Source organism: Eschrichtius robustus, chromosome 8, assembly GCF_028021215.1.
Source record: "Eschrichtius robustus isolate mEscRob2 chromosome 8, mEscRob2.pri, whole genome shotgun sequence".
Classification (NCBI taxonomy): domain Eukaryota; kingdom Metazoa; phylum Chordata; class Mammalia; order Artiodactyla; family Eschrichtiidae; genus Eschrichtius; species Eschrichtius robustus.
The window spans coordinates 112,223,626-112,251,507 of NC_090831.1; the positions used below are offsets into that span (position 1 = coordinate 112,223,626).

Sequence of the window (27,882 nt, forward strand, 5' to 3'; positions counted from 1 at the left end):
GATATTTATATTTAATTTTTCTCAAGATGAAAAAAAAATCTCTGAACTTTTGATTTCTTCTGAAATGACTTATTCATACAACACCAAAAGACTAAGACCTCAGAGAAGGAATGACATGTACTATCACTGACATTAATGTCCCTACTAGGCACTTTAATGAATCAGTCAACAAACATCGTGTCTGCAGTGCGTTAGAAACCACTAGTGATATAAAAGACATTCCTGGGCTTCCCTGGTGGCACAGTGGTTGAGAATCTGCCTGCCAATGCAGGGGACACGGGTTTGAGCCCTGGTCTGGGAAGATCCCACATGCTGCGGAGCAACTAGGCCCGTGAGCCACAACTACTGAGCCTGCGCGTCTGGAGCCTGTGCTCCACAACAAGAGAGGCCGCGACAGTCAGAGGCCCGCGCACCGCGATGAAGAGTAGTCCCCACTCGCTGCGACTAGAGAAAGCCCTCCCACAGAAACGAAGACCCAACACAGCCAAAAATAAATAAATTAATTAATTAAAAAATAAATAAATAAATAAAAAATAAAAGACATTCATGTATTTTTACTACTGTATAATTGTACATGTAAAACATACATGACTAAAATAATTGCAGAATAAGACAGTGCATAGTAAAGTACTAAGTTGTGTATCTCCAATAATTAGAGAAAATACTACATATTAATAGATGCTAATTGCACAGAGGAAAAGTTTGACACAAAATGGCACAAAAATGCACAGATTACTGTTTAAGTAGTCATTTTACTTCTCAAAATTTAGCAAAAGTGTAAAAGATTAGACGTGCAGTTTCTGTTAGAGCTCCAGCCATTTATTCAATGTGAAAGCAAGTGGAGCACCTCACAGTTTGTCACTCATAAGACAGTGAGTACTGGTGAGATTCCTAAAGGACACTGCAGAGAAACAGGTATGTCAGGCAAATAAGTCGAGAGGGATGCGGTGAGAAAACAGTCAATCAGCCTGTAGTTGCAGGTCAACAGTGGCACCCATTACAGGATGAGGCTAATGAGGATCAGGCAGTGGAGATCCCACGTGCTGCAACTAAGAGCTGGTGCCCCCAAATAAACAAATATTTTAAAATAATAATAATAACCTGCCAAAAGAGAAATCACCAGGCCCAGATGAGTTCACTGATGAATTCTACCAAGAATTTAAGAAAGAAATTATACCAATTGTCTACAATCTCTTCCAGAAGACAGAAGCAGAAGGACTACTTCCTAACATATTCTATGGGGCCAGCATTACCCTAATGCTAAAACCAGACAAAACATTATAAGAAAGGAAAATTACCAATATCTCTTGTGATCACAGATGCAAAAATACTCAACAAAATATTAGAAACAGAAGTCAATAATGTATAAAAATAATTATACACCACAGTCAAGTCAGCTTTATTCTAGGTATTCACAGCTGGTTTAACATTCAGATATCAATATAATCCATCACATCAACAGAATAAGGAAGAAAAATTATATGATAACATCAATAGATACAGAAAAAGAGTTTGACAAAATCCCACACCCATTCATGATTAAAAACTCTCAGCAAATTAAGAATGGAGGGAAACTTCCTCAATTTGATAAAGAATATCTACCAAAAAATCTTCAACTCACGATCACACTTAATGATGAAACAAGATACTGCCCTGTTAAGATCAGAAGCAAGGCAAAGGTATCTGCTCTCCCATTCCTATTCAACATCGTACTGGAAGCCCTAGGTAATTCATTAAGACAAGGAAATAAAAGGAAGAAATAAAACTGTATTTGTTCACAGAATACATGATTATCTATGCAGAGAATCCCAAAGAATCAACAACAACAAAAAAAAACCTGCTGGAAGTAATAAGCAATTATAGCAAGGTTGCAAGATACAAAGTTAATATACCAAAGTAAATTGCTATCTTATATACCAGCAATGAATCCTGTAATTTGAAATGAAAAACACAGTACCATTTACATTGGCACCAAAAATTCAAATACTTAGGTATAAATCAAATATGTTCAAGATCTATATGAGGAATACTGCAAAACTCTGATGAAAGAAATCAAAGATCTAAATAAATGGAGAGACAGTCCATGTACATGGATAAGAAGACTCACTACTGTCGAGATGTCGGTTCTTCCCAACTTGATCTATAGAGTCAAAGAAATCCCAATCAAAATTCTAGCAAATTGTCAACAAACTTGATTCTGAAGTTTATATAGAAGGATTAGGACTTCCCCAGTGGCGCAGTGGTTGGGAATCCGCCTGCCAATGCAGAGGACATGGGTTTGATCCCTGGTCTGGGAAGATCCCACATGCTGTGGAGCAACTAAGCCTGTGCGCCACAACTACTGAGCCGGCACTCTAGAGCCTGTGAGCCACAACTACTGAAGCCCGCATGCCACAACTGCTGAGCCCACGTGCCACAACTACTGAAGCCCGTGCGCCTAGAGCCCATGCTCTCCAACAAGAGAAGCCACCACAATGAGAAGCCCACGCACCACAATGAAGAGTAGCCACCGCACACCGCAACTAGAGAAAGCCTGCACGCAGCAATGAAGACCCAACCCAGACAAAAATAAATAAATAAATAAATTTATTCTTTTTTAAAAAAAAAGATTAAAGATTCAGAATAACCAACACAATACTGAAAGGGAAGAAGAAGTCAGGGGATTGATATTATCTGACTACAAGACTTAAAAGACTTACCTATAAAGCTACATTAATCAAGACAGTGTGGTGTTGACAAACCTGAATTCCATGTCCAGCCAAAAAAAAAAAAAAAAAAAAAATCCTTTAAAATCAGAGACCACTGTGATAGGAGGGCTGAGTATGTGCTGTGACCCCATCCTCTTTGCAGACAGGACCCAGATTCTATGTCACCTTTGGTTCTCCACACATGACAGCAGTGATGCCTCATGGAGCCTGGGTTCCTGAGTCGGCACTGATGCTACTGACCCAGGCAGAAGGGCTTTATAATAGGAGAAAAAGACATACACTAACTCTGGAGCTTTCATCCTGACATCATTAAACTGTTCTTTTGTAATGAGGCTTTAAGATAAGGACGATCTGCCCACCATCACCAAAAAAAGTTATATTTCGTTTTTATCCCGGAAGGGTGAGCATCCTTTCTGCATATAAAAGGGGCTTACTTAAGTCATTTTTTCCATACAAAGATCTCCTTCTGTACTATCATAGCTGAATTCTCTACTTTCAGAAACATGTTATAAACTCCTAATTGGCAATTTCTCTTTCAAATAAATAAACTATAAACAAAGAAACAAGTATTTCATCAAGCATTTGGCCATCTTCACCCCTCACCTCCAAGCCTGGTAAGAGCCTCTATTCTCCACATTCCTAGGTAGACCACTGGCCCAAACCCTGGCACCCTCCAGGATTCCCAGACCAGTCTCTGCAGATGGTTCTATCCTTTCTTCTTTGGGAAAAATTTGTGTGGAAAGAACTGTTCATGTCCGAGTCCTGCGTGATGGACAAAAGAGGCTCTGGGCCTGAATCTACTAGAGAGATACTAGGAGAGTGAGATATTGTTTAAAGAAATAAAAGATAGCAAAGTCAGCTGATAGAATGAAGTACTCCCTCTACAGAGGTAACCACAGTTCTGAAGATGACTTGTGCCGAGATGGCAGGGCCACATGAGGGAAGGCACCTGGGTAAAAGAGTCACCCCACCTGAGAACACTTGGAATGAACTACGACAAGGCTCCACTGAAAATACATGAAATGTGAAGACATCGACAGTTCTTCTTGATGTCTCCTGAGTTCTTGTAATTGAACTCCAGATCAGTGAGGAAATACCTTTGGGGAGGTTCTTCATTTCTCTGACCCAGCTTGTCTGCACTGACCAACACAGGGCTCAAGCGAGCCTACAGAGAAGAGAGATCCCTGGAACCTCTGCAGGCAGGATCAGGCTTCAAGGCTACAGAAAGAAACTCCAAATCAGAAGAAGGAGCCTCACCCAGGAACATGGGCATGTGAGTCCTCTGCTTCAGCATGTCTCACCATTATGCCCTGACGTGCTTGTGTTCAGAGAATGGCTTATAGCATGACACCACTCTAATCCCCTAGTTTTATGCAACATCAGGTGGGGCCCAGAGTGGCCAGAGCTCATGGGTTAGTCTCCTCTGGCTACAGTCAGCCTTTTACATTCTCCCCAATGCACAGTACAAGCCTCACTTTCTATGTGTGCGGCAGTGAACAGAACAAAGAGTGTAACGTTTCATTCAACCAGGCCTCACTTGCCCTGCCCCACCAATGGTCTGGCCTGGTTGCCAGGTACTTGTTTGTTTTGGAAGTACAACGCTCCACAGGGGTAGAAGCAGGCAGTTGTGGTCCATGGCATACTAACAGCCAGAGACCCAGCGTCAGTGTCTTTGGAGCCACGGAGGACCTTCAGACTGCCACAGAACTAGCTGTCCGGCGGCTCCTGGAGCACTGCTCTGATAGTGTTATTTGACTACTTGAGGCAAAGCCCTTTGGGTTTTCCTTCAGTATGTGCTGCTATGATTTATTTTTTTAGTAAGAAGCCAACATACTGTATGGAGGAGTGAAGAGCTAGTCAAAAGTTTTTCTGCCCAGGGTAAAGAATACTGTTATGTCAGTGAAAAGATTAAAGAGTTCACACAAAACTACGAAGCCCTCAAACTGCCTTTCAGAGAGGCCAGTCCTCTAAGGGTACAAAGTCTGTGTTAGGCAACACTTAACAGAAATGTGGAAGGGTCCACCTCTTCACCTGAGGACACAGCAGACCTCTCAAAATGAATCAAAAAGCGAAGTTCCTTAACTCTCACGTCATGGTGTGCTAATGGCTCATCTTCAAGAACATACACGACCAGTCAAAACGGAATCGAAATCCTTCCAGTCCCAATCAATTAATGCCAAAGGCATCTCAGAAAAAATGTAGAACAACTTCAAAGGGAAATAATGGATGGTCTGGATGAAAACACTCATCTGCAGGAAAACCTAACCCTGCCTTCCCAAGAAGATGAGGGACAGAAAGAGTGTGGGACCTGAAGAACCAGAAAAAGAAAAATGCTTGAAAAGTATTACACAGGAATAAAACAGGCTGTAAATGATAAAGGGATCCCTTAAACTCTCTTACTGAAACTGTGCTGCAGGTGATAAGTTTACCTGCTCTCTTTAGAGAAGGTCATACAGATGATGACAACTTCTCCCTTTTCAAAGGAAGGAGGAGAGTTAAGCCATGAGGTCACCATAAGGGATCCAGGGTCCCATGCAGATTCAATTCAGATTTCAAAGCAGCCAACTCCACGACATCCACATGCACTGCAGGACATCTGGTGTTTTGTTTTGTTTTTCTCTCTTTAAAAGTAATTTCGATTTACCTCTATTTAGTTTAACTGCTGTTATGTAATTGGTTCTTTGTTTTTTTTTCTTATTGTTTGATAGAACTATGATTCCTAAGAGTGTTTTTAAATATATATGGTTTTAATTTAATTGTGATACATTATTTCCATTTCATTAGGCACCCTAGAATTAGAAGATATAGTACTGTATTTTTAGTATTATTTAAACCATCATCAATGTTTTACAAAACTAGGTGGAGATATTTGAAACAAAGGGAAAAAAAAAGACTACTACAATATATCTATTAGAAATCTATAGGACTTCCCGAGTGGTCCAGTGGTTAAGAATCCATGCTTCCACTGCAGGGGGCGTGGGTTTGATCCCTGGTCGGGGAACTAAGATCCCACATGCAGTGCGGCTCAGGCAAAAAAAAAAAAAAGTCTGAAAAAAAGTCTGTAAAAGTAGCTTAATATTTACCTCAATAAATTTTTATTCATTTTCTTAGCTTCAAGAAAACAAAAACCTAAACAACAACAAAGATATTCCCTGTTAAACCTATCAGTATTTTTGTTAGTTACATTCTAAGTTCACAGATTAATTTAAGGGGCTTGAAATTTATAAACATTTGTTTCTTATTTTGTAATTTTCTGAAATTTGTCATTTTGGATTTGTTCATGATACTCTTTGCTATCTAAATGTCTTTAGATTATATGCAGTTAAAACTTTTCCCTTTAAAAAACAATAAAGGGGCACAAATCCAGTTCTAGAACTGCAACCTGAGAAAATCCTCCATCCACTCCCCAGTGAGAATACCAAAACTGGTTTTTTAAAAAAAATTAAGTCTTTAGAAATTGTCCTAAGGGCACACAAGTGAAGAAACATTTATTCAAGAAAATCTACCAAATCTCAGTAAGAGCAGTGAGAGTTTGTGGCACTTAAGCCACAACCCATTTCTCCCTTCACCCCAGTTCAGCATGAGGGAAACTCCACTCTCCCAAGAGTGTGACCAAGGACACAGGAATAGCACTCCCACAGCTCCCAGTCAAGGGCTATGGTATCTCCCCAGGCAAGGCAGGCTGCTAGCATTTCTCATGCCCCTACCTTTATTTCAGAGGCTAAATTCCAGGCAAGTACAACCAAGAGGTCAGAGCCTCCTGTCCTCCAGCCAACCAGAGGGCTGGGTGGAGGACAAGACAAAGGCTCTTCCCCAGATTCAGCAGGTCAAGAAGCTGGAGTCCCAGTCACCTTTGCCCAAGCTTGTTCATAGGGCGGAGGTTTCACGCAGGGTAAAAAGACCAGCGGCTACCGCCCCACCCAGCACCACACTCAAAAAGCAGAGGTGTCACTCTAGAAGAAGCCGATCGCTGTCTCCACCCCCAGCTCCACAGCTGTGGCTCAGACAGTTTGCCCCAGGAGGAGAGGCATTCCATAAGAACTAAGAGCTCTGAAGTTCTCCCTACCTATACTGATTTGTTTGGAACAGAATGTGGAGAAGTTCAAGCCTAAGGGTGCTGTCAAAAACAACAGAGATTTGGGTGGTTAGCAATCAAGAGGAGGCTAGTAGCTTGATAAGAGCGACAAACTCTACTAGAGGACCACTATGTTGTCAGAGGGAACCAGTGAAAGAGACAGCTAAAAAGAGCCCTCCAAGGGTTTAAAAAAAAAAAAAAAATTAGACTTTCAGTAAAAAATGGCAAACTGGACACATATTTAGACACATATTTATCCTTTTGAGAAGGACACACATGTTCCTTCTCAAAAACCTACTAAAATAACAATTTTATCTTTTAAGACAAAGCTACAAGGATGAGACTAGGAGAGGAGGCCATTTTGGAAGCTAGAAAGCAGAATGGCTTTAAACTTCTCAACTTCTAGTGAAAACCAGATGGAATGCAACAAGACTTTCAAAATTATAAAGGCAAATTATTTTTAACCTAAAAGTCTATACTCTTCTAGCTTTGATCAAATTTAAGAATAGAATAAAGAATAGATCAAGAAAAGCATTTGACACAGGAAATATGAGATCCAACATTGGACAGAGGCAATGAGAACCCCAGGATGGTGGTAGTGAAATGAAATGCCAGGATGACAGCTGTGTATCAGCCCAGACTTGCTGGGAAGGCTCCGGGGGAGACTATCTTGGGAAGAGATCAAGTATCATGCCTAAAAATTCCTTGAAAAAAGATATTATGAAGATTTAAGGGTTGGGTTAGTGTTAAGTACACAGAAAACCAAGCAAACAAAAAGTTAAGGCGAGTATCATCTCCAGAAAAAGACAAAAAATTATGCAGGAAAGGAAAAAAAAATCATCATTTTCTGTGTGCCTCAGCTACTATATATGGTATTTACATAGTTATAATATTGTAGACACTGAGTACCAATTTAAACAAAATAATAACCAATTTGGAAGAGGGAATTAGGTCTTGTGGAACATGGGTCAGGAAGAAGAAAGCTACATCTTCATCTTCTATAGTTGAGAGTCAAAAGATTATGCTGGAAACTGAAAAATCAAGAAGTACCATTATCAGCATGTTACTTACAGAGCAGAGGTAAATACCTAAAGAATCAGGTAAAGCAGATGAGGTGCTTACCCTGGAGAAGAAGAAGGTGCTAGTGTGGGACTACCGTTTTCTATAACAAACTTTGACAAATTCTTGACTCTTTAAAAACTATGTGCATTCTAACTTCAAATAAAATTCTTAAATGTGTACTTCTATCTCTTCTATATTGTGTCACTTCATTCACCAGTGTTCAGGTTTCAGCGTGACTAGTCTATACCAGTACCAAAAAATTAATTTTATCTCTGCCTTGAAGGCATTATTATGAAGGCTAGACAAGATATTCAGAAATTCTGCTTTTAATAATTAACAGCTACCATTACTGTGTGCCCAGTACTGTACTAAGAACCTTCATGCATTCTCTCCAATTTCCACAACAGCCATGCAAAGTAGGTATTGTTTCCATTTTACACATGAGACCCTGACGCTCAGAGAGGTTAAACAATTTACTAATCTGTAGCAGAGCTCCCTGATCCCAGAGTTTCTGTTCTTCCTTCCTATTAGATCACATCACCTACATCACCTCTTTCTAGGGTTTGAGTTTAAAAGAACTACAAAGGGGAAAAAATGTAGCAGTTCAAAGAACTCCTTTGAGGGAAGGCCAGCGAGGGGAAGAGGAACCCTGAAGGATTCAGCAATATTACTAAGTAGCTGTGTACTGACTTAACCGAGCTTAACCCCAAATTGGAATTTCCAGCTGGTCATGTGAGCATAGAAAGCAATTTTTAAACTCTGGCTAGGAGCCCCTATGATTACAAAAATAAAAGCTCTGTTCTGCTCTTATTTTGAAATAAGAGATATTCCAGCTGTTCCAGCATGGGCCTAAACACCCTGGTGAGGACACTAAGATGACAAGGTTTTGTGTCCAGGGATGCCCAGTCATCCTACAAAGCTGATTTCTGAAAAGGAGGGGACAGATGCATAACTGCTTCCCCAGTGGTGACCTGGGTCTGGGATCTCAGACCAGATGATCTTGAGGGTCCCTTCTGAGTAAGACTCTAGGTTGTATTTATCTTGGTTTAAAACATTAGGAGTTTTGAGAGTGTCTTGGCCAGTTTCCTTTCTGGAATTGTGGTGTGATATAATCAAGACACTTACCTGCCTCTTTAAGTCTATTGGTTGGTTGGTTCAGGTGTGGGTAAAGTGGCCGGTTTGGGGAACAACAATGTTGTTTACATTCTTTCTTTCTGAAAAGTCAGGAGCCACCGGCAAGAAATGAAAGTGAAATCGGGATAGTGTCATCAGTCAGCACAAATGTGACAAAGTTCAGAGAGCTGTTTACTTAGGCACAACTGCGCCTTCCAGCCGGTCACAAGCTCGGGGCTTATGCTCGGGGCTGCATCGTCCCCGTCTCCACCGGCCTCGTTTCTGGAACCTGACCTTAGGAGGCAGCGAGAGAGAAGAATCAAGCGAACCTGATTTCCTGCTCCTCCTCTTGATGAGTGTTTTGTGGGTTCTGCATCTTCTTTTTGGTAAGTACCTACCCTACATGCCCCACAGCTCGCCCAGACGCCTGCCTCTCTGCAAGACAAGTCAGCTTTCCTCTCAGACCCTGCATTCTAGCCATGGGCCCGGGGAAATGACTGGTAGTCAGGGTCTGGGGACCTTCCCCCCTATACAGACCCACCTTCGTGAGCTCTGCTCTTCTTCCCTCCTTCTCCCTACTCCCTTCAGCATCACCCTGTGCGACTCTGGCCTCAGAAGTGGTGCAGGTAATGCCAGTATAACTGGTTAGAAATGCAGGGGAGAACTGTGGGCAGCAGGGTCTTGCACCGAGTCTGTACAAATAATGGTTAGTGACGCATGAAGTGGATTCTTCATCAGAAATAGGCCACCAAACAAAAGCAGATCACTGACTCGCAGTAGCTAAACTGGTAGTTACAGGAAACATCATGAGTTCTTAAAATACGCACTGTGGACTAAGATTGTCAGAAAGACCTGTGTTCTTGACTCAGAAAGAAGACAAGAGGGTCTAAGAGATTTTCAGACCCTATGTTATTAGACTACATTGCTTTTCACACCTTGATGGAAATTCATGGTGGGATTTTAGTTCAGTTGGTGCAGATCTTAAAAGATTTTTTTTTTTAATGTGGGCTATTTCCCTAATAATTTCCAGTATGCTTCTTCACCTATAAGATCAAAGGCTCTTTGGGAAGAGATAAATACATGTATGTATGTAATTCGTCCTTCCTTCCTCCCTCATGACAGCTGAAATGCATTTTTCAGTATCTTCTTCCTAAACCTCATCTCTCCCAGTCCCGAATCCGTGCATATGACGTTCTCCTTTTGATTTTGTATATTCCCCTTTCTCAACACTCTTTCCAGCTAACCCCCTGCTTTATCTAATCACTAAGATTGTTCGTTTTCTAAATTTCACTTTTACATAAATATAACACATGATTCTGGAAATATTTTTAATGCAAAAAGAAAGGAACTCTTACCCATAATGCCCAGAGATATCAGGGCAAACATTAACATTTTAGAACAATTCCTTAGTCTCTTTCTTGCAGTCATACTATAAAGTGTGATTTCAGACCTGGTTCTTCTAAAGGCTGCATAGAGTTTTAGTATCTTGATATGTCATAATTTGATTCTAATGTTGGGCATTCAAGTTGCTTCTCATTTTTTGCCAAAGTAATACTGTGATGAACATTCCTGTATATAAATCATTGATTGCATTTCTGATTGCTGCCTTAGGGTAGACTCATAAGTGGAATTACTTGGCCAAAAGGTATGATGATTTTTAGGGTTTTTAGTGCCTTTTGCCATATTGCCTCCCAGAATGTTTCTAAGAATTTTCACATCCACCATCATTATATGAAAATGCCAGTTTTACTGCACTCTTGATATCAAGTGTTTTTAGCTGCAGTTTTAATAGGGAAACTTATAGATTATTTTACTTGGCATATCTTTGATTACATTACATGAGGTATAGACTTTTTTTTCATGTTAGTTAATGTGATAGAGTGTTTTATAGTAAGAAATATGTGTTTGTTCTCTGTCCCCATTTCTGGCACAGAGCTCCTAAAACCCTTGGGAATTTCCTAAGTGATAATAGAGGTAAAGGTGTCTTTTTTTTATTCATTACAAACTCTTTTCAACCACCTCTGAGTTGTTAATGACTCGACTTTTGGCAAGTCGCTAAGGATGGGGCCGGCTGCCAGGGAAAACCACCACCCCAGCCCCCAACCTCTAGGGAGGTAAGAGTGGCTGGAGACAGAGTTCAATCACCAGTGGCCAATGAGTCAATCAATCATGCCTACGTAATGAAACCTCCATAAAAATCCCTGAAGTACAGGGTTCAAGAGCTTCTGACACATGGAGGTGCCAGGAGGGTGACAGGCCTAGAGAGGGCATGGAAGCTCCACGACCCTTCCCCCGACCCTCTGCTCTCTGCATCTTCTGGGTGGCTGTTCCTTCTCTGATGACTGAGTTTTCTAGTAAGTAGGCTGTTTTCCTGAGTTCTGTGTGAGCCACTCTAGCAAATTAATCAAACCCAAGGAGGGGGTCATAGGAAACTCGAAGTTATCCTAGACTTGCACTGGGGGGGGCGGGGGGGGGGGCAACGCTCGGCTTGCGGCACTGACCCCTTAACCTGTGGGATCTGATGCTATCTCCAGGTAGATAGTGTCAGAATTAAGTGAAATTATAGGACATCCAGGTGTCACAGAGAATTCCCTGGTGAGGAAAAACCCTCACACATTTGGTGGAGGGTACAAATAAACAAAAAAGAATTTTTTACAGTTAACTATTTTGCATTCCTTCTTATGTGAAATATCTCTTCATATGCCTTGTCCATTTTTATGGAGATTAATGTTTTTCTTATCTGTTTGCATGAACATTTGTTATATTAGGTATATTAACCATTTCATGTTTGTTGCAGATATTTTTCCATACTCACTGACTTTTTTTTTTTTTTTTTTTTGGGGGGCTGCATTGGGTCTTCTTTGCTGTGCTCCGGCTTTCTCTAGTTGTGACGAGCGGGGGCTACTCTTCATTGCGGTGCGGTGGCTTCTCTTATGGCACAGCACAGGCTCTAGGCGTGTGGGCTTCTGTAGTTGTGGTGCGAGGGCTCAGTAGTTGTGGCTCGCAGGCTCTAGAGTGCAGACTCAGCAGCTGTGGCGCACGGGCTTAGTTGCTCTGTGATATGTGGGATCTTCCCGGACCAGGGCTCGAACCCGTGTCCCCTGCATTGGCAGGCAGATTCCTAACCACTGTGCCACTAGGGAAGCCCTCCATGCTCACTGACTTTTAATTTTACATTTTGTTGTACAGAAATGTATATTTTAATAGTTAAATCTGTACTGCTTTTTTCTTTGTAGTTTCAATTTGCTTTTAAGCTCAGAGCGTTCTTTCTCATTCATAAATCAAATATTTACTTTTTTCTAGATCTTTTTTTTCTTTTGTCTGTTTGTTCCTTACATTTCACTACTGGATCCATGTGAAATTTATTTTGGTATGTGGAGTGAGGTGAGGCCCTAAAATCGTTTTCTTTTGTTTTAACTAATCAATTGCTTCAGCATTAGTCAATGGAAAACCCTTTCTTCCACCGAATTATAACACCAATTTTATGGTGTATTAACTTCATATACATGGCTTTTCTGAGATATTCTGCTCTCTGAGCTGTCCATCCAGTACCCCTGCCATTCTGTTCTATTGGGCCCACTTTCCCCTCAGTTATTTCTACCTGGGAGCTGGACACTGCAATGACCTCAGTGACTCTAGCCTGCCTTAGGCCTCTTCAAGTGAATTACAGCTTAAGGTGAATTAATTAATATAATAAATATCTTTGGAAGTTTAATCTTCAAATGCATGCACAGTGTGTTGTCATAGAAACTGAGACTTTGCAGGGCTTTATTCTATACCCCTGGGCTCACACCACCTCAGCTGTCTCAGCCCTGTCAAAATGACAGAACTGAAATAATTTAGCAATGAGTTTACTCATTCCTTCGTTCAAGGGAAAACAATCCACAGATCCAGGGAGCACAGTACCTCGCAAGCAGTGGAGCACTCTTTCTAGGGACGTGGGACAGAGCATTAGAAGAGGTAACATGGCTTAGAATGAAACCTCGACCTCGTAGCCAGCAGGTCCTATTTCCTGGGGAAGGTGAGCTGGCTCAAGCTGCTGGAAGACTGTGATTGGTGTATGTTAGGTTTCCTTGACAGATGTTTCCCACGCAGGCTGACTTGGGTTTAGATTTGTGACCTGGGCTGGGCCACTGGGGCCGCCTCATTTTCTGAGCCCCAATATACAACTTAACTTTATCAGCCAAAAATCTAGACTTGAATAGACTTTGGGAGGGGACGCCCCCGATCCCCAGCTTTTCTGTGAGGACACAGATCTTTTGCCCACTCAGCAGCAGTAGGGAGGTGGAGGTACTAACAGCAGAGACCCTGGCAGAGCAGAGAACACAAAGGAGCAGCAACCTCGGCCCCTTCTGGCAGTATTCTGCCCACCAGGAAGCATCAGGCCTCGGTCAGCACCCCCCTAAGAGTGACCAGGGAAAGATCTGCTTTCTCAGGGACGGAGGGAGAGGCCCCATAGCACCTGCTACTCAGTTGGCCTGTGATTTGCTTTCTTTGAGTTATTTTGGTGAGTTACAAAGCCATTTCATATGCGTTACAAGCTCTCCAGGTAAGAACCGCATCCTCCTGTGTGGGGATGGAGGTGAAGTCCTAGAAGACTTAGCCTCCTTTCCGGCCAGCTCTCAAAATAACTTTTGCAAAACTGAAGGTCTAAGTCTAAGTGACCGTCTATCATTCTTTACCTCCTCTTCTTTACTTTTGACTGCTGGGGGCAAACTACGTTCACTAGTTTTACAGCAGGGCTAGTGGGCAGAACCGCCAGAGACAACGCCCGGCACTGCTCCCACCCCAGTTCAGGAACTCTCCACACCTTCAGCCCCGCCACCTGGGGACTCGCGCCTTAGGTTTGGGGGAGCAGGGGCTTGAGTTAATGAAGCACCTAGTGAGGATATAATCCAAACCTCTCACCCTGGCCTCCAAAGTCCTCAGGGACCTGGGTCCGCTCCCCTGTCCAGCCTCGTCCTGTCCCCTCAGTCACTGGGCTGTCACCAGCCCCTGGTCTGTTCCTCTCCCAACCCGGTATTTATAACCACTGCACTCTGTTTCTAGAAGGCTCTTCCCCTGGCTCTTTCACACCCCTCAGGCCTCAAATCAAATGTCTCCTTCACAGACAGGCCTTCCCTGACCCTCCAATGGAGAACCATCACTTCCTTCTACCAGGTTCTCTCCTTCACGTCACCCTGTTTATTTGCTTCCCAAATCTCTTCAAAAATTATAATTAACTTTTTAAAAATACATGTTTGGTGTTTGTCTCCCCAGCCAGAGTGCAAGCTCAAGGAAGGCAAGCCCCTGCTTTGCCCCGCATGTTACTGATTCCCCGGGGCCTGTGACTCAGGGAATCGTCCAACATGTATCATGGCTGGAGTCACAAGAGGAAACCCTGGCCTCATCAGTAGAAGGGGGCAGTGACTCCCCATGTGAGTGCAGGAGAGAGGGCAGGAGCTGCACATCGAGAGTGACAGCAAAGGCCGTCACTCTTTGCTGGTACTGTTATTTGTCTTCAAACTCTGCCTTGGGGCCTGTGAATCTTGGCCCCCCATAAACTGCACTGTGAAGTGTCCCCAGTAAAAACCAAACGAGGATGGGTCCCAAGGTACAGGCGTTTTCTCATTTTTAAGGATTCTTTTTCCCCCGCGCTAAATTTTTTTTTGACCTTTGTTCCCAGCTGGATCATCTGCTTACTAGCAGGGCTAATGAGCAACAAAACAACTGGACAAACAGCAAGTTAATATTAATGGAGCCGCTGAGACAGTCTATTCCAGTAGCTGGAGGTGGAGGGGGGCGGCGAGGGCTCCAACTCCACGCTGCAGTCTCATGGTGTAGTCATGTTTCTGCTGGCAAAGCTGTTTTTATTTACATGGAAAAATTAAGTAAATCCAGACGTCACAGTGTTCCATAAAAAGCCACTGCTGGCCCGGCCGTCCAAGCGGCATGTGAAACCCAGGCTGCTGCTTCCATCTTACAACATTTGGGAAACAGCGCTGTGGCCTCGTTTTCAAAAGTAAGAACCTGAGCTCACGTTTCTGCCAAAGCAAAGATGACACATTTCCCTTTCTTCTTCCCTTTTTATTTTCGTCAGGAGCCACACCCAAACCACGAGCACACTGATGCTCAGTGAGTTCAGCGAGACAGATTTTCGCCAGGGCTGGAGGCCCCCTCTGACAAGCTGGCCCTCTCCTCTGTCAGATTCTGTTTTTCTGACTTTCTTCTGCTCGTATTTTCTTCCCTGGGCTTTGCTCCCCCCCATTCACGCCGCAGCCCCACCCTCCACCCCTGCCCTGCTCTTCCCTCGTGTTCCCTTTCTCCCCTGGACCACAGCCTCCACCGCAGCACCAGAGCAGGCACCAGTCCACCTGTGCAGATCAAATTAACTCACTTCAGTCTCACAACAGCCCCCAGGGACAGGCCCGCAGGCGCGTTAAGGGCGGGGATGTAGACGCTGGCAAGCTCAGGACATGCCCAAGGTCACGCGCTACGAGCGACAGGACAGCAGCCTGAACCCCGGTGGTCTGGCACTAAGGTCCACGCTCTTCACCACCACGTCCCTCACACCATCCCGGAGTCGTTGGTGCCAGCCACCAGTGAGGCCAGCTTCCTGGAGTCCAGGTCCTCCAGGGAAGCTCTGTTCTGAACCCCAGCACTAGTGTCTCCTCAAGAATGTCACTTCTCTGAGCCTCAGTTTCCTCTCTATGATAATAATAATTTAAGTAATACTAGGTAATGTTCCACATGCTGCACATAAATCACCTCACTTAATTTCCATAACATCTACAAAACAAGTTCTATTATTGTACCCATTTTGCAGATGAGAAGACGAGGCAGAGAGACATTCACGTAGCTAGTAAATGGTAGAGCGGGGATTTGAACCCAGCACACACAGCTTCAAAGTGTAAGCTCAGACGCACTATTCCACAGTGTCACCCCCATACAAGAGGAGAATAATGTGATGTCCACACACTGTGGCCGTGAAGATTGAAGGGGATAATGCAGCATGTGAGGGCCAGACCTCGGGAGACAAAGCTCAGGTTCTTACAGTGATTTCACAATTCTGCCCGACAGGCCTCACCAGGCCCACTTGGGGAACTTACTGAGCCTCAGTAAGCCTCAGTTTTCTCCTCTGGAAAGTGAAGATAATAACATTAAATGTGCTCTCACAGTGAAAACTTAAGAATACCTGCTAAGTGCTTAGTACAGGGCCTGGCACAGAGTAAATGCTCAAAAAGATTTTGAGGTCAGTATTTAATCATTAATAAGCCCTCAATCAAACTAGATTCCTTCTTAGACACCTCCAGTGATCACAAAGACTTCTCAAAGCAAGTTCTGCCCTCTAAGGTCCGCTATAGCTTTCTTAAGTCATTAATGAGAAGGAAGGCCGGGAGATGAATTTGTAGCCAATAAACTAAAAACCCATCCATTTTTCTTTCAAGCTTCTGTTCCACAAAACTTGCAAACTGTGTAGTGTCTGACAGCAGCAAAATTATAACATCCAAGTTTTGCCAGGTCATGGCAGCAACTGCTCCTGCTGGTGCCGGGGCGGGGCACGGACTCACCACACCTGAGTCCGTCCTTGCAAGGGGCCTCACAGCGTCCAACGCCTGGAGCTACAGGCTCACATACATGTCTGAGAAAGAGGGGACAAGCTTGAGGAAACTTACGTTTAGGAAATGGGAAGAATAAAAAACAGAAGGACCAGAAGGAGGAGAACTAGGACAGAGATTCAGGTCAAAAAAATAGAAGGAGGCATTTACGAAGCTCTACATGCCATGGCTGACGTTCACGAACCCATTCGGAGGTCACTCAGTGGATACTTACTGCGTGCCCATAATGTGCCAGGGAGTCCCGGGTGTGGGGATATAACAGTTAAAGACAGATTTTGAGAGAGGCGGGCAGCCATAGATTTTTGTCTGATTTGCCTAACAGATAAAATTCCTTGTCCACATGAAGTTTACATTCTACTGAGGGTTGTAGGTGGAAGACAAAAGAAAACATTTAGCATGTTAGATGGTGGAAAACGGCAAGGAGGAAGAGCAGGGAAGGAGCGCGGGGAGAGCGGGGCCGGGGGCCGCGGAGGGGCTGCTACGGCTTCAAAATGCCGACCAGGGACGGCGCCACCGAGAAAGGGACCTTTGAGCAGAGACCCAAGGGATAACAGAAGAGCACTCCAGGCGAGGAATGCAAGTGCAAAGTCCCGAGCCTGCCTAAAGTTTCTGGAAAATGCAAAAGGAGCCAACGTGGCCGAAGCCGGGGGAGGGAGTGGAGAGCAGGAGTAACGGGAGAAGACGTCCAGGAGGCGACACGGGCACTAACAGCACTGGGGAGTCCTGGTCCCAAAGAAGCAGGAGAAGGCCAAGTTACTGTTAATGTTGTCCCTGGAAAGTGGGCGCCCTTGGCATCAAGAGTCATCCTTGTTAACAAGCTCCAGGACGTTTACACACCTGCGGGCACAGCACACTGTACCATTCCCTGGCCGAGGAATTCAAACGTTCCAGAGTCTCATCCCCACCCTCTGGAGGGGGAGCTCGGACTGAAGGGGACACTTGCAGGAACTTGCCTTCCTCTCCGACGGGCACCTCTTAGGGCTCATTAAACACTTGATGAACGAAGCAGAATCTCCCGGTGGTGGACGAGCGGTGCCCTGATACGAGCGACAGTGCAGGGTGCCCCAGGCGGCTACCCTCGGGGGCGTCACTCGGGACAGAGGCGCGCGGGTGGTGAACTCGGGCAAAATGGCGAGAAACTAAATAAGCCCCAGCTGTATATAAAGTCTTGTTACTGAATATCATTAGACGTTCAGGCAGGAAGAATGAACTGAAAAAACAGAATGAGGTGGGTGATTTGGGAGTGGGTATTTTTGCTAAGTCAATGTAGAGAAAGGAGTTTTGTGGGGAATCTCGTATGTTGGGATAAGATGAAAATGTAATATGTGAAGTCATGATTAGAGCAGTGACAAATCATAAGTTATAAATAAGTATATGATCAACATTTGCATACAGCAGCCGCATAATGATTAAGCTGATAAATATTTTAGCATAAAAGAAAGAAGTGTTTGGGAGCCGGAGATTAGAGCTACAGACCTTCTCTAAAACAGAAACAAAGGTCAACGGGGCCGCAGTTTACAAAGTCCATTTTGACTCTGCAACTCAAGAGAGCACGTGGTAGGGCCTTCAGCCATCTGAAGTAAACAAGCCGGTGTCGGTGGCAAGAGCCGGCCTCCCCACTCCATCACCCTTCTTAAGTGTTCCTTACAGTCAAGGGACAGGCCAGGGGTGAAACCTATGCTGGGAAAAGCTCTCTGGTCACCCGTTCTCTGCCTGCCAGGTGTCCTATATTCGGGGCATGGGTGGCCGGAGGGATTTTCAGTGTGACAATCTGCCAGAACTCCAATCCTCCCTCAGACACGACCTCATGAATGTTTCACTCTTTTAACATAAAGGTGGCAAGAACATAATTTAGAAGATCAGGATACTATGTCTGTGCCTCTTTCAGCCATCATCCCATCAAAGTGAAAACTTCAGAGGTGCTTAAACTAAAAAACAGAAGCAAACAAAAAAACTGCCTCAAATGCACGGTCTGGGAGTGTTCTCCTCCTGCTTCTCTAACTGGGACTCTGCTGCCCTGGGCTCTCTGGTGACACTCCACACACTCACTCAGAGTAGAGATCTGTGTCTTGGTCCAGGGGCCCCACTGCCCCAAAAGGGTTACGCTTTACGATGACCGTTGTGATGGCAAAAGGCTAGCAGCGTTTATTTATAGAGAGCTCATATACACTGACAAACAGAAACCAAAACTGAAAACGATAAAAAAAAAAAAAAAAAGGAAATGACAGCACTCCCAAGAGAAAAAAACAGAGACAGTCAACAAACACTTAAAAAACATTAAACCTTGCTCATTAAAAAGAAACAGTATAGCAATGCTGTGTCATTTTTCACTATCAAAGATGAAAAGACAAGAAAATTCAATATGGGAGGATGAGATAAGTACTCTCTTAAACTGCTGGTGGAAGGATAAACTGATTCACAAACATAGTCACCGTGGCATTATTTTTAATATTATAAAACAACATCGTAAGACAAAATATATAAACCATACACAACAGAACAGCTAATGCAGCCGTTAAAAATATTGTTTAGGAAACACTTCTAATAACAAAGGGAAATATTAATGCTATAATGATGTTTACAAAGCGGGATACAAGCACATATATTTATGTGGTCCCAACTATGTAAAACAACATTATAGAAGGAAATGTGTCGTTGAGTGCTTACTTCTACACTCTTGAAGTTATAGACGATTTTTAGTCTTGTCTCCATACTTTCGTGCATTTTTCTAGTTTTCTACAACCAACATGCATTACTTTATTATAAACAGGAAAAACTTCACCTAAAAATAGCAACAGTGACTCAGCAGTGTCCCCTTCTGCCCTCTGAAGGAAGCACAGGCTTATCATCTAAAGGGAATTTAAAAGCTCACTGTGGTGAGAACATGAATACTAGGATTGTTAAAAGCCAAAACAGAACAGAACAGGGTAAGCTCTTAGGAAGGCAGAGAAGAGTACCCTAGGGTTTTCCAACCAAATAACCATATCGTTTTACTGGGAAGTGCTTAGAAAAAAGAAGCTAGGACTAGCCCCCAACCTCTCTGTCCACATCCCAACAGGAAGCACGGAGGAGCCATCCCAGCACTGAGTATATATGAGACGTAAAACACGGCCCCTCACCTCAAGAAGCTTTGCCGTCTTGTTAGGTAAGTACATGCAGTACCTAAAGGACGCTACAAGTCATTTTCATTCATTCAACAACAACAAAAAAAGAGTTCCTACTGTGTATCAGGCACCATTCTGGGATAAAACAGCTAGTGGAAGCATAAGCTTGGCCTTCAGCTATATCAGAGTGTGTGCTGAAGTAGTCTGAGAAAGCTGGTGAAAAATCAGTAGGACTCAGAGAGGCAGAGAACAGGGTAGGACTTGAGGAGGCGGAGTGGCTGAGCGGGTGGGCAGTCGGGAACGGGGACAGTGGGCAGGTGCTGGACTCAGCAAAGCAAGGGGGGGAGACCAAAGGGAGCAGGGCCTCACTAGAGAACCCAAGTTCAAGTTCTAAGTCGTACCAGATCGTGGTGAGCCTCACGTACCAGGCACAGGAGTTGGGACTGAATTCTATGTGCATAAAGGGGTGAGAGGAAGTAAATCAGGGACTACCACCTTCTCCACATGCCTGCTCATGGGCTTCCTAGCTCCAATTTATTTTGTTTCACTCTCTATTGAAAACCTCGAGAGAGAAGAGGAAGTCAGAAACAAAGGCCCTGGGTGCCTGGGGAGCTGCTGCGTGAGGTGGCTCATGCAGTCTCCTCTGAGAAGCCCCAGGAATCTTTTTGCATTAAGCTTAATAATAATGGGTTTTTTTTTTTTAGCCCAAGTGTAACAGGCTTGAAATAGGAGAAGTAAGAGGAAGCATTTACACAAAGGCACCCCAATTCCCAACCTGGACCATGGAGGCAAGTCAAATCTTATTTCCCACTGCACAATGGTGTAAATCCAGATTCCAGCCCTGGAAATCCATCCTACACCCCGAAATACCTAAATCCATTAAAAATGGAGATACAGGCTTTTACAAACACTTGTTAATATGTAAAACCGTGCAAACTATGTTCCTGTTGGGAATTTTTCCCATCCCCTGGGCTGGACTGGTTAAAACTTCTTACCGTACCAATCTAACACCGTGGACTAAACACAACCTTTTTATACCTGATAAATCTTTCTGTCTCTGCCAAAGGAGTCACTGATAAAGCTTTATTCTCATTAGCCACCTACTGCAGACTGAACGTCTGTGTCTCCCCAAAATTCGTATGTTGAAACCTAACCCCCAACGAGACAGTATTTGTAAGTGGGGCCTTTGGGAGGTGATTAGAATGGGATCGGTGCCCTTAAAAAAGAGGCCCCAGAGGGTTCCTGGTCCCTTCCACCATGTGAGGACACATCAAAACGCTGAGCCCTTACCACACCCCGAATGAGCCGGTGCCTTGATTTTGGACTTGCCGGCCGCCAGAACTGAGAGGAAGAGACCTCTGTTGTTGATAAGGCACCCAGCCCAAAGTAACTTGCTGTGGCAGCCTGCACGGACAGACGCCGCCCTCCCCCTCAGTCTGTTCCACATCCTGCCCCCTCCCACCACGCTTTGTTTTTCCACGCACAGGACAAGTGTGGCAGTGGTCAGGCAGACCCTCCAGCCAGCTCTGGGAAAGGTGAGGGGTTGCGCCTCTTAAGGGGTCCCTCCAGAAACTGATCTCCAGGGCTGCCTCTGGGCCCCTCTCCAAGGCCTCCACTGGCCACCACTCCCTGCACTGCCCACACCACGGGCAGCCCTGGCCGGGTGCACTGCAGGACACCACTCTGTGCTCTGGCCCTGTGCTCCTAGGCACTTCAGGATGGAAATGGCTCTTTTGTTCCATATTGGCAAATTTACAAATATAAAGGCACAGTATGCAGACTACTGTTTGAGAGGCCAATTTGGAGAAGTCCTTCTGATTAAAAACTTAGTGAAAAGATTTTTCCAAAAAGATGAGGAAGGTACATCCTATATATATCGATACTATATACTATGGAGGGACTAGAGAAGGCAAGTTTCCTGTAGATCAATTTGGCAAAATGCAGTAAAATCACTAAAAAATATTGCTACCCTTGACCCAGTGATTGCAGTTTTAGATATTAATCCTAAGGAAAAATCAGATTCAGCAAAGTCTCAGGCCAAAGGGCATTCAGTTATGATCTTTCCCGCCCTCAAAGCTGCCAGGAGGGCCCTTCCTCTTGAACTCAGCCCAGAGAGGCAGCTGAGGACTGAGCCCATGGACCATGCCTGGAGGTTACCCCAGATCTCTTGGTTCTGGTTTGGCTGTCTTGAAGGGAGTTTGCCACAGGTTTTTATGTAATTCCAGAAGGGAGAGCATGAGCTTGAGAAGAACCTGGGAGGGAGACAGGGAGAACTGGACACTCACAGCGTGACTTCCTGCAGGTACCCAGGGAGGCACCCTGCGAAGCGCAGGAGAAGATGCCCGTCCTAAGGTCAAAGCGGAGGAACCAGCTGCGGTTCCTGGGAATCATGATGCTCACAGTCACAGCAATCTTCCTGCTGTTCTTTGCTCTCCTCTGGAAGGCCGGCAACCTCATCGACTTGCCCAACCTCAGAATTGGCTTCTACAACTTCTGTCTCTGGAACGAGGGCACTGGGGCCCTACAGTGTCACCAGTTCCCTGAGCTGGAGGCCCTGGGGGTGCCTCGAGTTGGCCTGGCCCTGGCCAGGCTTGGCGTGTATGGGGCCCTGGTCCTCACCCTCTTCGTCCCCCTGCCTCTCTTCCTGGCCTGGTGCAACAGTAACGAGGGAGAGTGGCAGCTGGCCGTGGGCTTCCTGGCCACGTCCTCCATGCTGCTGGCCAGCGGCCTGGGCCTCTTCCTCACCTACACATGGAAGTGGCTCCGGCCCTCCCTCCTGGGGCCTGGGTTTCTAGCTCTGGGTGTTGCCCAGGGCTTACTCATCCTCTTGCTTATGGCCACAGTCGTGTTCCCTCAGAGGGCAAAGGACAAGAACTTGAGAGCTGCTAGCTCTGTCTAAAGGCTTACGTGACTGCAAGGGTTCTGTTTGAACTATGCTCAGAGAAGGTGCCAGAGAATTCATGGGCTGCTGTGTCTTCTCAGCCATCCTGTTTCATAGCTAATGCTGATCTCAAGCTCTAGCAGACAGGACCCACCACGGAGGGGGTAGGGCACCCGACGTCAAGGACAAGAGGCAGCAAGGGCGGCCAGGGCTCCCTCAGCTTCTTAGTGTAGGGTTGTGTGTCCTTTGGGACTTGTAAGGTTCCCAAAGACACCCTAAAACCACACAGCTCATTGTCACAAGAATTTCTGCTTTAATTAACTGATCTGAGCAAGCCATTCTTACTTTATGCTCAGAACAATGGGGAAATAAGGCTTCCTGTCATGGGGCCAGATTTCCAGGACAAGTTGCCAAATGACAGACTGGAACCCAGTGAGAGTCTATGAAGAAACACCTCAGGGGCCCTGGGGGCCCTGCCTGGCCAGCTCCCCATCTCCATCCAAGGCGGGTAGAATGCGATGAGCCCCTCACCTCTGACAATGCTCCCAAAGGCCCAGGAATAACCTGAGGGATTCACCGAAGACAGAACACATGGGCACGAAGAGCAGCCCTGGTGGCTTTGAAGGTTCCTCTGAAAAGGCCCCCGGACCTGAAGCCCGACAGAGCAGGGGGTCAGCGGGCAGATCACTCCCAGCACGTGACCTGGGAGTTCAGGAGCCGAAGACGCTGGGTCCCTGGTCAGGAGAGGAAGGTGCACAGGACTGACCGGTTCCACGTCCACGTGAATGCCGCATCCCCTCACCTCTCACCCCGGGCCCAGAAAGGATACAAGCACAACTCATGCACTGGCGAACTGTGTGTATTTTTCAGCACCTGTATATTGAAAACCTGTACAGCACGTGATTGCCTCATCCTATGCCTGTCAAAAGCCACACTGAATACAGAAGCAGAAACACGGACTCTAGTGTGATGTCTTATCCTTGGTGTCTCCTTTGGGTTCCTGTCCCACTCTTGCTTTCCGACTGTCCAGGGACCAAGGCCGAGGCCACCAAGTGGAAGAAAGGTGGCAGCTCGGGGGGAGGAGGCCTGATTGGTCAGGAGGCTTCCCAATCTGTACGCTGAGCCTCCGGCTCCTAGACGGAGCCCAGCACTGTGGCAGGGTGTCTGGTTCAGGGCTGGACGAGCAAGGGCTCACAGACTGACTGACTGCCTCGCGATGGAAGCTATTTTTAAAATAGGCTTCCTCCTTAGGGAGGCCAAACAGTAGGAATTCCAGTGTACTTAGCAGCCAAACTTGTTTTTCTTTAAAAATTATTAAGTTGACTCTTTGGTTCCAGTAAGTTGACCACCACAACCTCACCTCCCTGGAACCAGGTAACTGAACACAACAGACGGTGGGGATCCCAGGCCCTCTGAGCGAGGAGAGAGCACAGTGCAGGGAGGATTTCTAACGGGAGCTCATCCTGATTCCTCACCTCCCAAGGTGAATCTGTGCAGCCCAGAGCGGCGCGAAGCTGGGAGCAGAAGCCGTGACAGTCTGAGGGCAGCGCCCAGGCCAAGAGGGAAACCCAGCTTCCTCCAGCCACTCTGGGCAGAAAGTCCTGGAAGTTTGTCCCTTAGCTGAAAAATATCTCTCTGACGTATTTTAGGGCATCCTGGTCTTCCTCGCGGCCTTGGCTGCAGGCCGAGTCAGAACCCGCAGGCCCCACAGGCCCCGGAGGAGGGCCGTCTGCCCCACAGGCCTCGTCCTCACTGCTGCTCCCGGGGGGACTCGGGGACGGCGGCGCTGAGCCGGCTGGGGAGTGCTCTGGCTTATCAGCGCCTGCCACAGGCAGCTGTTCCGACGGCTTTTCCTGTTTTCGGCCCTGCTGAGTAGAAGCAATGGCAGGCAAAACAGACGGGGTTTTACTTCGCTGGTTTATCTGTCAGTGACGCAGAACAGGCCCAGAAGCAACTGTGAAGCCAGCACGTGACGAGTCAGGCCCTGCCCCCAAATCACAGGTGGCCCCTCCCTCCCTTCACCCGACTCCCCACCTCCCCGCCACCCCTTCTCAGATGGTGCAGAAGTAGAGACCAGCTTGGGAGAGCGGCGGCAGGGGCCTGAGGAACAGCGCCACAGGAAAGAAAACTAGAATAAATGTACGTGGAAAGGCAGGGTGACAGAACGGAAGGAGCACAGGATACGAACCCCGAGTGTGGGCCTTAGCCTCTCCCTTATTGGCACCAAATCACTTATTGTAACTAATAATAATATCTATCAGCAGGTTATTGCAAGGAATAAGCACGATAGGAATATACAAAAGTCCCTGAGCAACTACCAAGTACTATACAGCTCTAAAGTGGGACAGTTATTACTCGCTTCCGGAAGCCAAGACACTCGGCGGCGTGGTGCTCCGTACGGTGCTCAGAAGTCACCTCGCCCGACTGAGACCCTCCAGACAACGTGAGCAGTTAACGACTTCTGTCCCCTCCACACGCCACCAGCACAGAGGCACCCAAACAGAGCGGGCTGCCCTCCCTTGCACAGCTGCGCCCTCCCAGGTCTCCAGCCCCAAGCGGGTGCCCACCTACCAGGGAGCGGGCTGCGGGTGAGCGGGCTCCTGGCCACCCCAGCAGGCAGGGCACCTCTTTTATTAGCACGAACCAGGCCTTGGTCTAGTTTCTGCCCACCAAGAGTTTCTGGTCATAAGAAAAGACACAGCTGACTTTACCTCAATCAGGATCCCCAGAGCAACGTCTACGATTTCAGCTTCATTCATGCAGTACACAGTCCTCATGGCAGGAAGTCTGAAAGAAAAGCACAAAGCTAGAGACGGCATGGAATCACCAGGAGGAGAGAATGAGAGTGAGAGCTGCGTCTCAGGGCCTGCCCAGCAGGGGTGAGAGCACCAGCTTCCCCAGGGCGCCAACGTGGCTTCTGCAGCCTTGTAACCAGTGACTGGCACAGGGGGTTCTCGGGGCAACAGTGTGGGGCTTCCCACCCTCCACCAGCTCCCCTGAGGATCTGGAAATAGGGCACGACGGCCGGCTTCTGAGAGTCAAACTCACACACACGGTGGATGTGAGCAGATCGAACAAACCAAGACTCAACCCACCCCCCGCCCACCGCAGTGCACAAACACAGTAAAGGAGGGCTGCAAAGACCAGAAATCAAGGCTGGTCAACGAAGAAAACTTAGAAAGGGAAGAGCAGAGAGAGACAGTGAGCGCCTGGGACCACGAGGGGAGAGGGCAGGGGCATCCCCTCCCTGGCGGCCCAGAAACCCCCTCCACTACCACCATTCACCTAACCCACCCCACAGCCTCTGATCTCAGGCCGGCACAGCAACCTGCAGCTTGTCCGTCTGTCCCTGAAGATCTACCCGCAGGGAGACTGGACCACCTCGTCACTCATCTTGCCCAGTGGATGGTCACAATTTCTGTGGCAAGAGAAGAGACTGGCGATTTGGACAACTGGCGTCTGAGAGCTTGGCTGGTGTGTGTGACCCGAGAGGGGGAGCCGCTATCCGGGAGCTGACAAGTGAGGGTCTGGCGGTGGAGATTCACCAGTAGAGGCAGAAGCCGGTGCCAGTCTGGGAGGGCACAGCTCACTTCCTGTGCACCCCCTGAGAGCTGATGAGAGGTCTGTGGACTGAAACACCCCACCTCACTGTTCTGCCAACACGGGAAGACTGGGCCCCGGCAACTGTGATGCCCCAAATCCCTCCCCGTGTCCTAATTCCCCAGGAGGACCAGAAGCTGCCCACCTTGCTGCAGCCACTGGCGCCGTGGCTGTTCTCCTCTTGTTGGGGGTCCTCACCTGCACCGTCCTCTTTTCAGCCACCTGGGCTGTCATCCATGCGGGAAGCACCCTTTTTTTATTCTCAGATTTTAAGTCTTCCATCTCCCTAGTCTCTCATAAAGAGGAACCAGGGCCCAAGCTTAATGACTTCAGGACGGCAAATCCCACTCTCTCATCACACCAGGAATTATAGGTCTGTCTGTCCTGAACGGGAGTCCAGCTTTAATTCCTACAAAGAAGAATAAAGACCAGTGAATTCTAATAAGCGAGAATACTCCCAGGCATCAGCTGAAATTACTGGTCAGGGCAGGGCCCAGGAGACGCAGATGTGCCGTTCACAGGGCATGAAGGGGCAGGCGAGGGGCTCAGGGAGAAGCAGCCCTCCACGGAGGGCCCAGTGTCCCCACCGGCAGCCAGGCCCAACGCCTCCAGGAGCCTCTGCACTGAGCCGTTCAACACGGGAGGAGTGGGATGAACACACTCCCAGGAGGAAACAGGGAGGGAGGTGCCCCTGCTCCTCTCCACCCCAGATGCTCACGGTCCCCGGGGTGCCCTGACTATCCTACCCTTAGGACACCTCTCAAAGATCTCTCCCCTGTTTCTCCCAACCACAGACTTCTCACTCCCTCTTCTGGGAGCGGTTATAAGAAACTCCAAGGCCATTTTGATTCACAGTGAGGTTTCACTGGCCAACACCCACTCCCTTACACCAAAGATACTTCTGACCGGTCAGATTTCAGCCAGCAGTAGGGTCAGGAATCCAGAAGCTGGGGCGCTGGGCTGGGGGGAGTGTCTCATCTTACTGGGCCTCTCCCCACCCGCACTGGATTCCACCTCAGCCCCTCCTCCTAAAGCTCAGCCCCGACCCTGTGACTCAAAGGGTGCAGGGCTCCACCCTCCACTTAGCAGTTAACCCTGAAGGCAGCTGCGGGCGCCTTCTGCCTAAATTCAAGCGGTGCTAATACTCATTCCCACACCTAACGAGCGCCGCTAACCGCCCGGCACGAACACAGCGCGGCGGTCGGTGCATACATTGATTTGACCATGAGGTAGATATTCTGAAGCCTATTTTACAGATGAGGAACTGAGACTGAGCAGTATGCACAAAGTCACAAAAAAGTTTGAAATGGCCGGCCGGGACACGCACGCGGGTCCTCCAGACTCCGCCGGCTGGGGGTGGGTGAGGGCCTGGGACGCCCCGGCGCGGCCCCGCGGGCGCGTGCCCAGCCCAGAGCTCCCGATTCTCAGCCGCCGCAGCCCTCGGGGTCCCCGCGCCGTCCTGGCGCGACCAGACCGGTGCCGACATGCAGGAGGAGGGCGAGGGGGCACGCGCGACAACCACGCGGGGCCTCACCGGCAACAGCGCCGCCCGCGTCCCCGGCGCTCCTCCAGCAGGGCTTCCTGCCTCCGGGCCCGCGCCCCCTTCTTGGCTTCCGGGGCGGGTCCGGGAGTCTGATTCTGGGCGGTTGTAGGGATCTCGGAGCCCGGCTGGCCGGGCCCCGACCCCGCGCGCACCGTGGCCCACCCCCGGCTCGGCCGCGTCCCCGCACTTCCGGCTTCC

At 47.2% G+C, this 27,882-nt stretch overlaps 2 protein-coding genes across 11 annotated transcripts; one reads left to right on the top strand and one right to left on the bottom strand.

The window, feature by feature from the left end:
* Nucleotides 1-8,771: 8,771 nt before the first annotated feature.
* Nucleotides 8,772-23,500, top strand: TMEM140 (transmembrane protein 140). 6 transcript variants are annotated; one of them, XM_068549497.1, is made up of 5 exons: nt 8,772-8,862; nt 9,072-9,344; nt 19,615-19,701; nt 20,365-20,448; nt 21,963-23,500. In XM_068549497.1, the coding sequence occupies exons 4-5, from the start codon at nt 20,443-20,445 to the stop codon at nt 22,557-22,559; spliced, it is 603 nt and encodes a 200-aa protein (XP_068405598.1). In that variant the 5' UTR covers nt 8,772-8,862; nt 9,072-9,344; nt 19,615-19,701; nt 20,365-20,442; the 3' UTR covers nt 22,560-23,500. The 6 variants fall into 6 exon arrangements, with proteins under 6 accessions (XP_068405598.1, XP_068405599.1, XP_068405597.1 ...); XM_068549498.1 differs by having other exon boundaries at nt 8,807-8,862; nt 9,068-9,344; XM_068549496.1 differs by having other exon boundaries at nt 8,851-9,344.
* CYREN (cell cycle regulator of NHEJ) lies at nt 23,385-27,858 on the bottom strand. Of its 5 annotated transcripts, none has more exons than XM_068549505.1 (4): nt 27,676-27,858; nt 26,287-26,550; nt 25,253-25,328; nt 23,385-24,406 (listed from the first exon to the last, which is right to left on the bottom strand). In XM_068549505.1, exons 2-4 carry the CDS (start codon nt 26,421-26,423, stop codon nt 24,158-24,160), a joined length of 462 nt encoding a protein of 153 aa, XP_068405606.1. In that variant the 5' UTR covers nt 26,424-26,550; nt 27,676-27,858; the 3' UTR covers nt 23,385-24,157. The 5 variants fall into 5 exon arrangements, with proteins under 5 accessions (XP_068405606.1, XP_068405603.1, XP_068405605.1 ...); XM_068549502.1 differs by having other exon boundaries at nt 23,385-24,409; XM_068549504.1 differs by lacking the exon at nt 27,676-27,858 and adding an exon at nt 27,048-27,608 and having other exon boundaries at nt 23,385-24,409.
* Between the last annotated feature and the right edge of the window lie 24 nt (nt 27,859-27,882).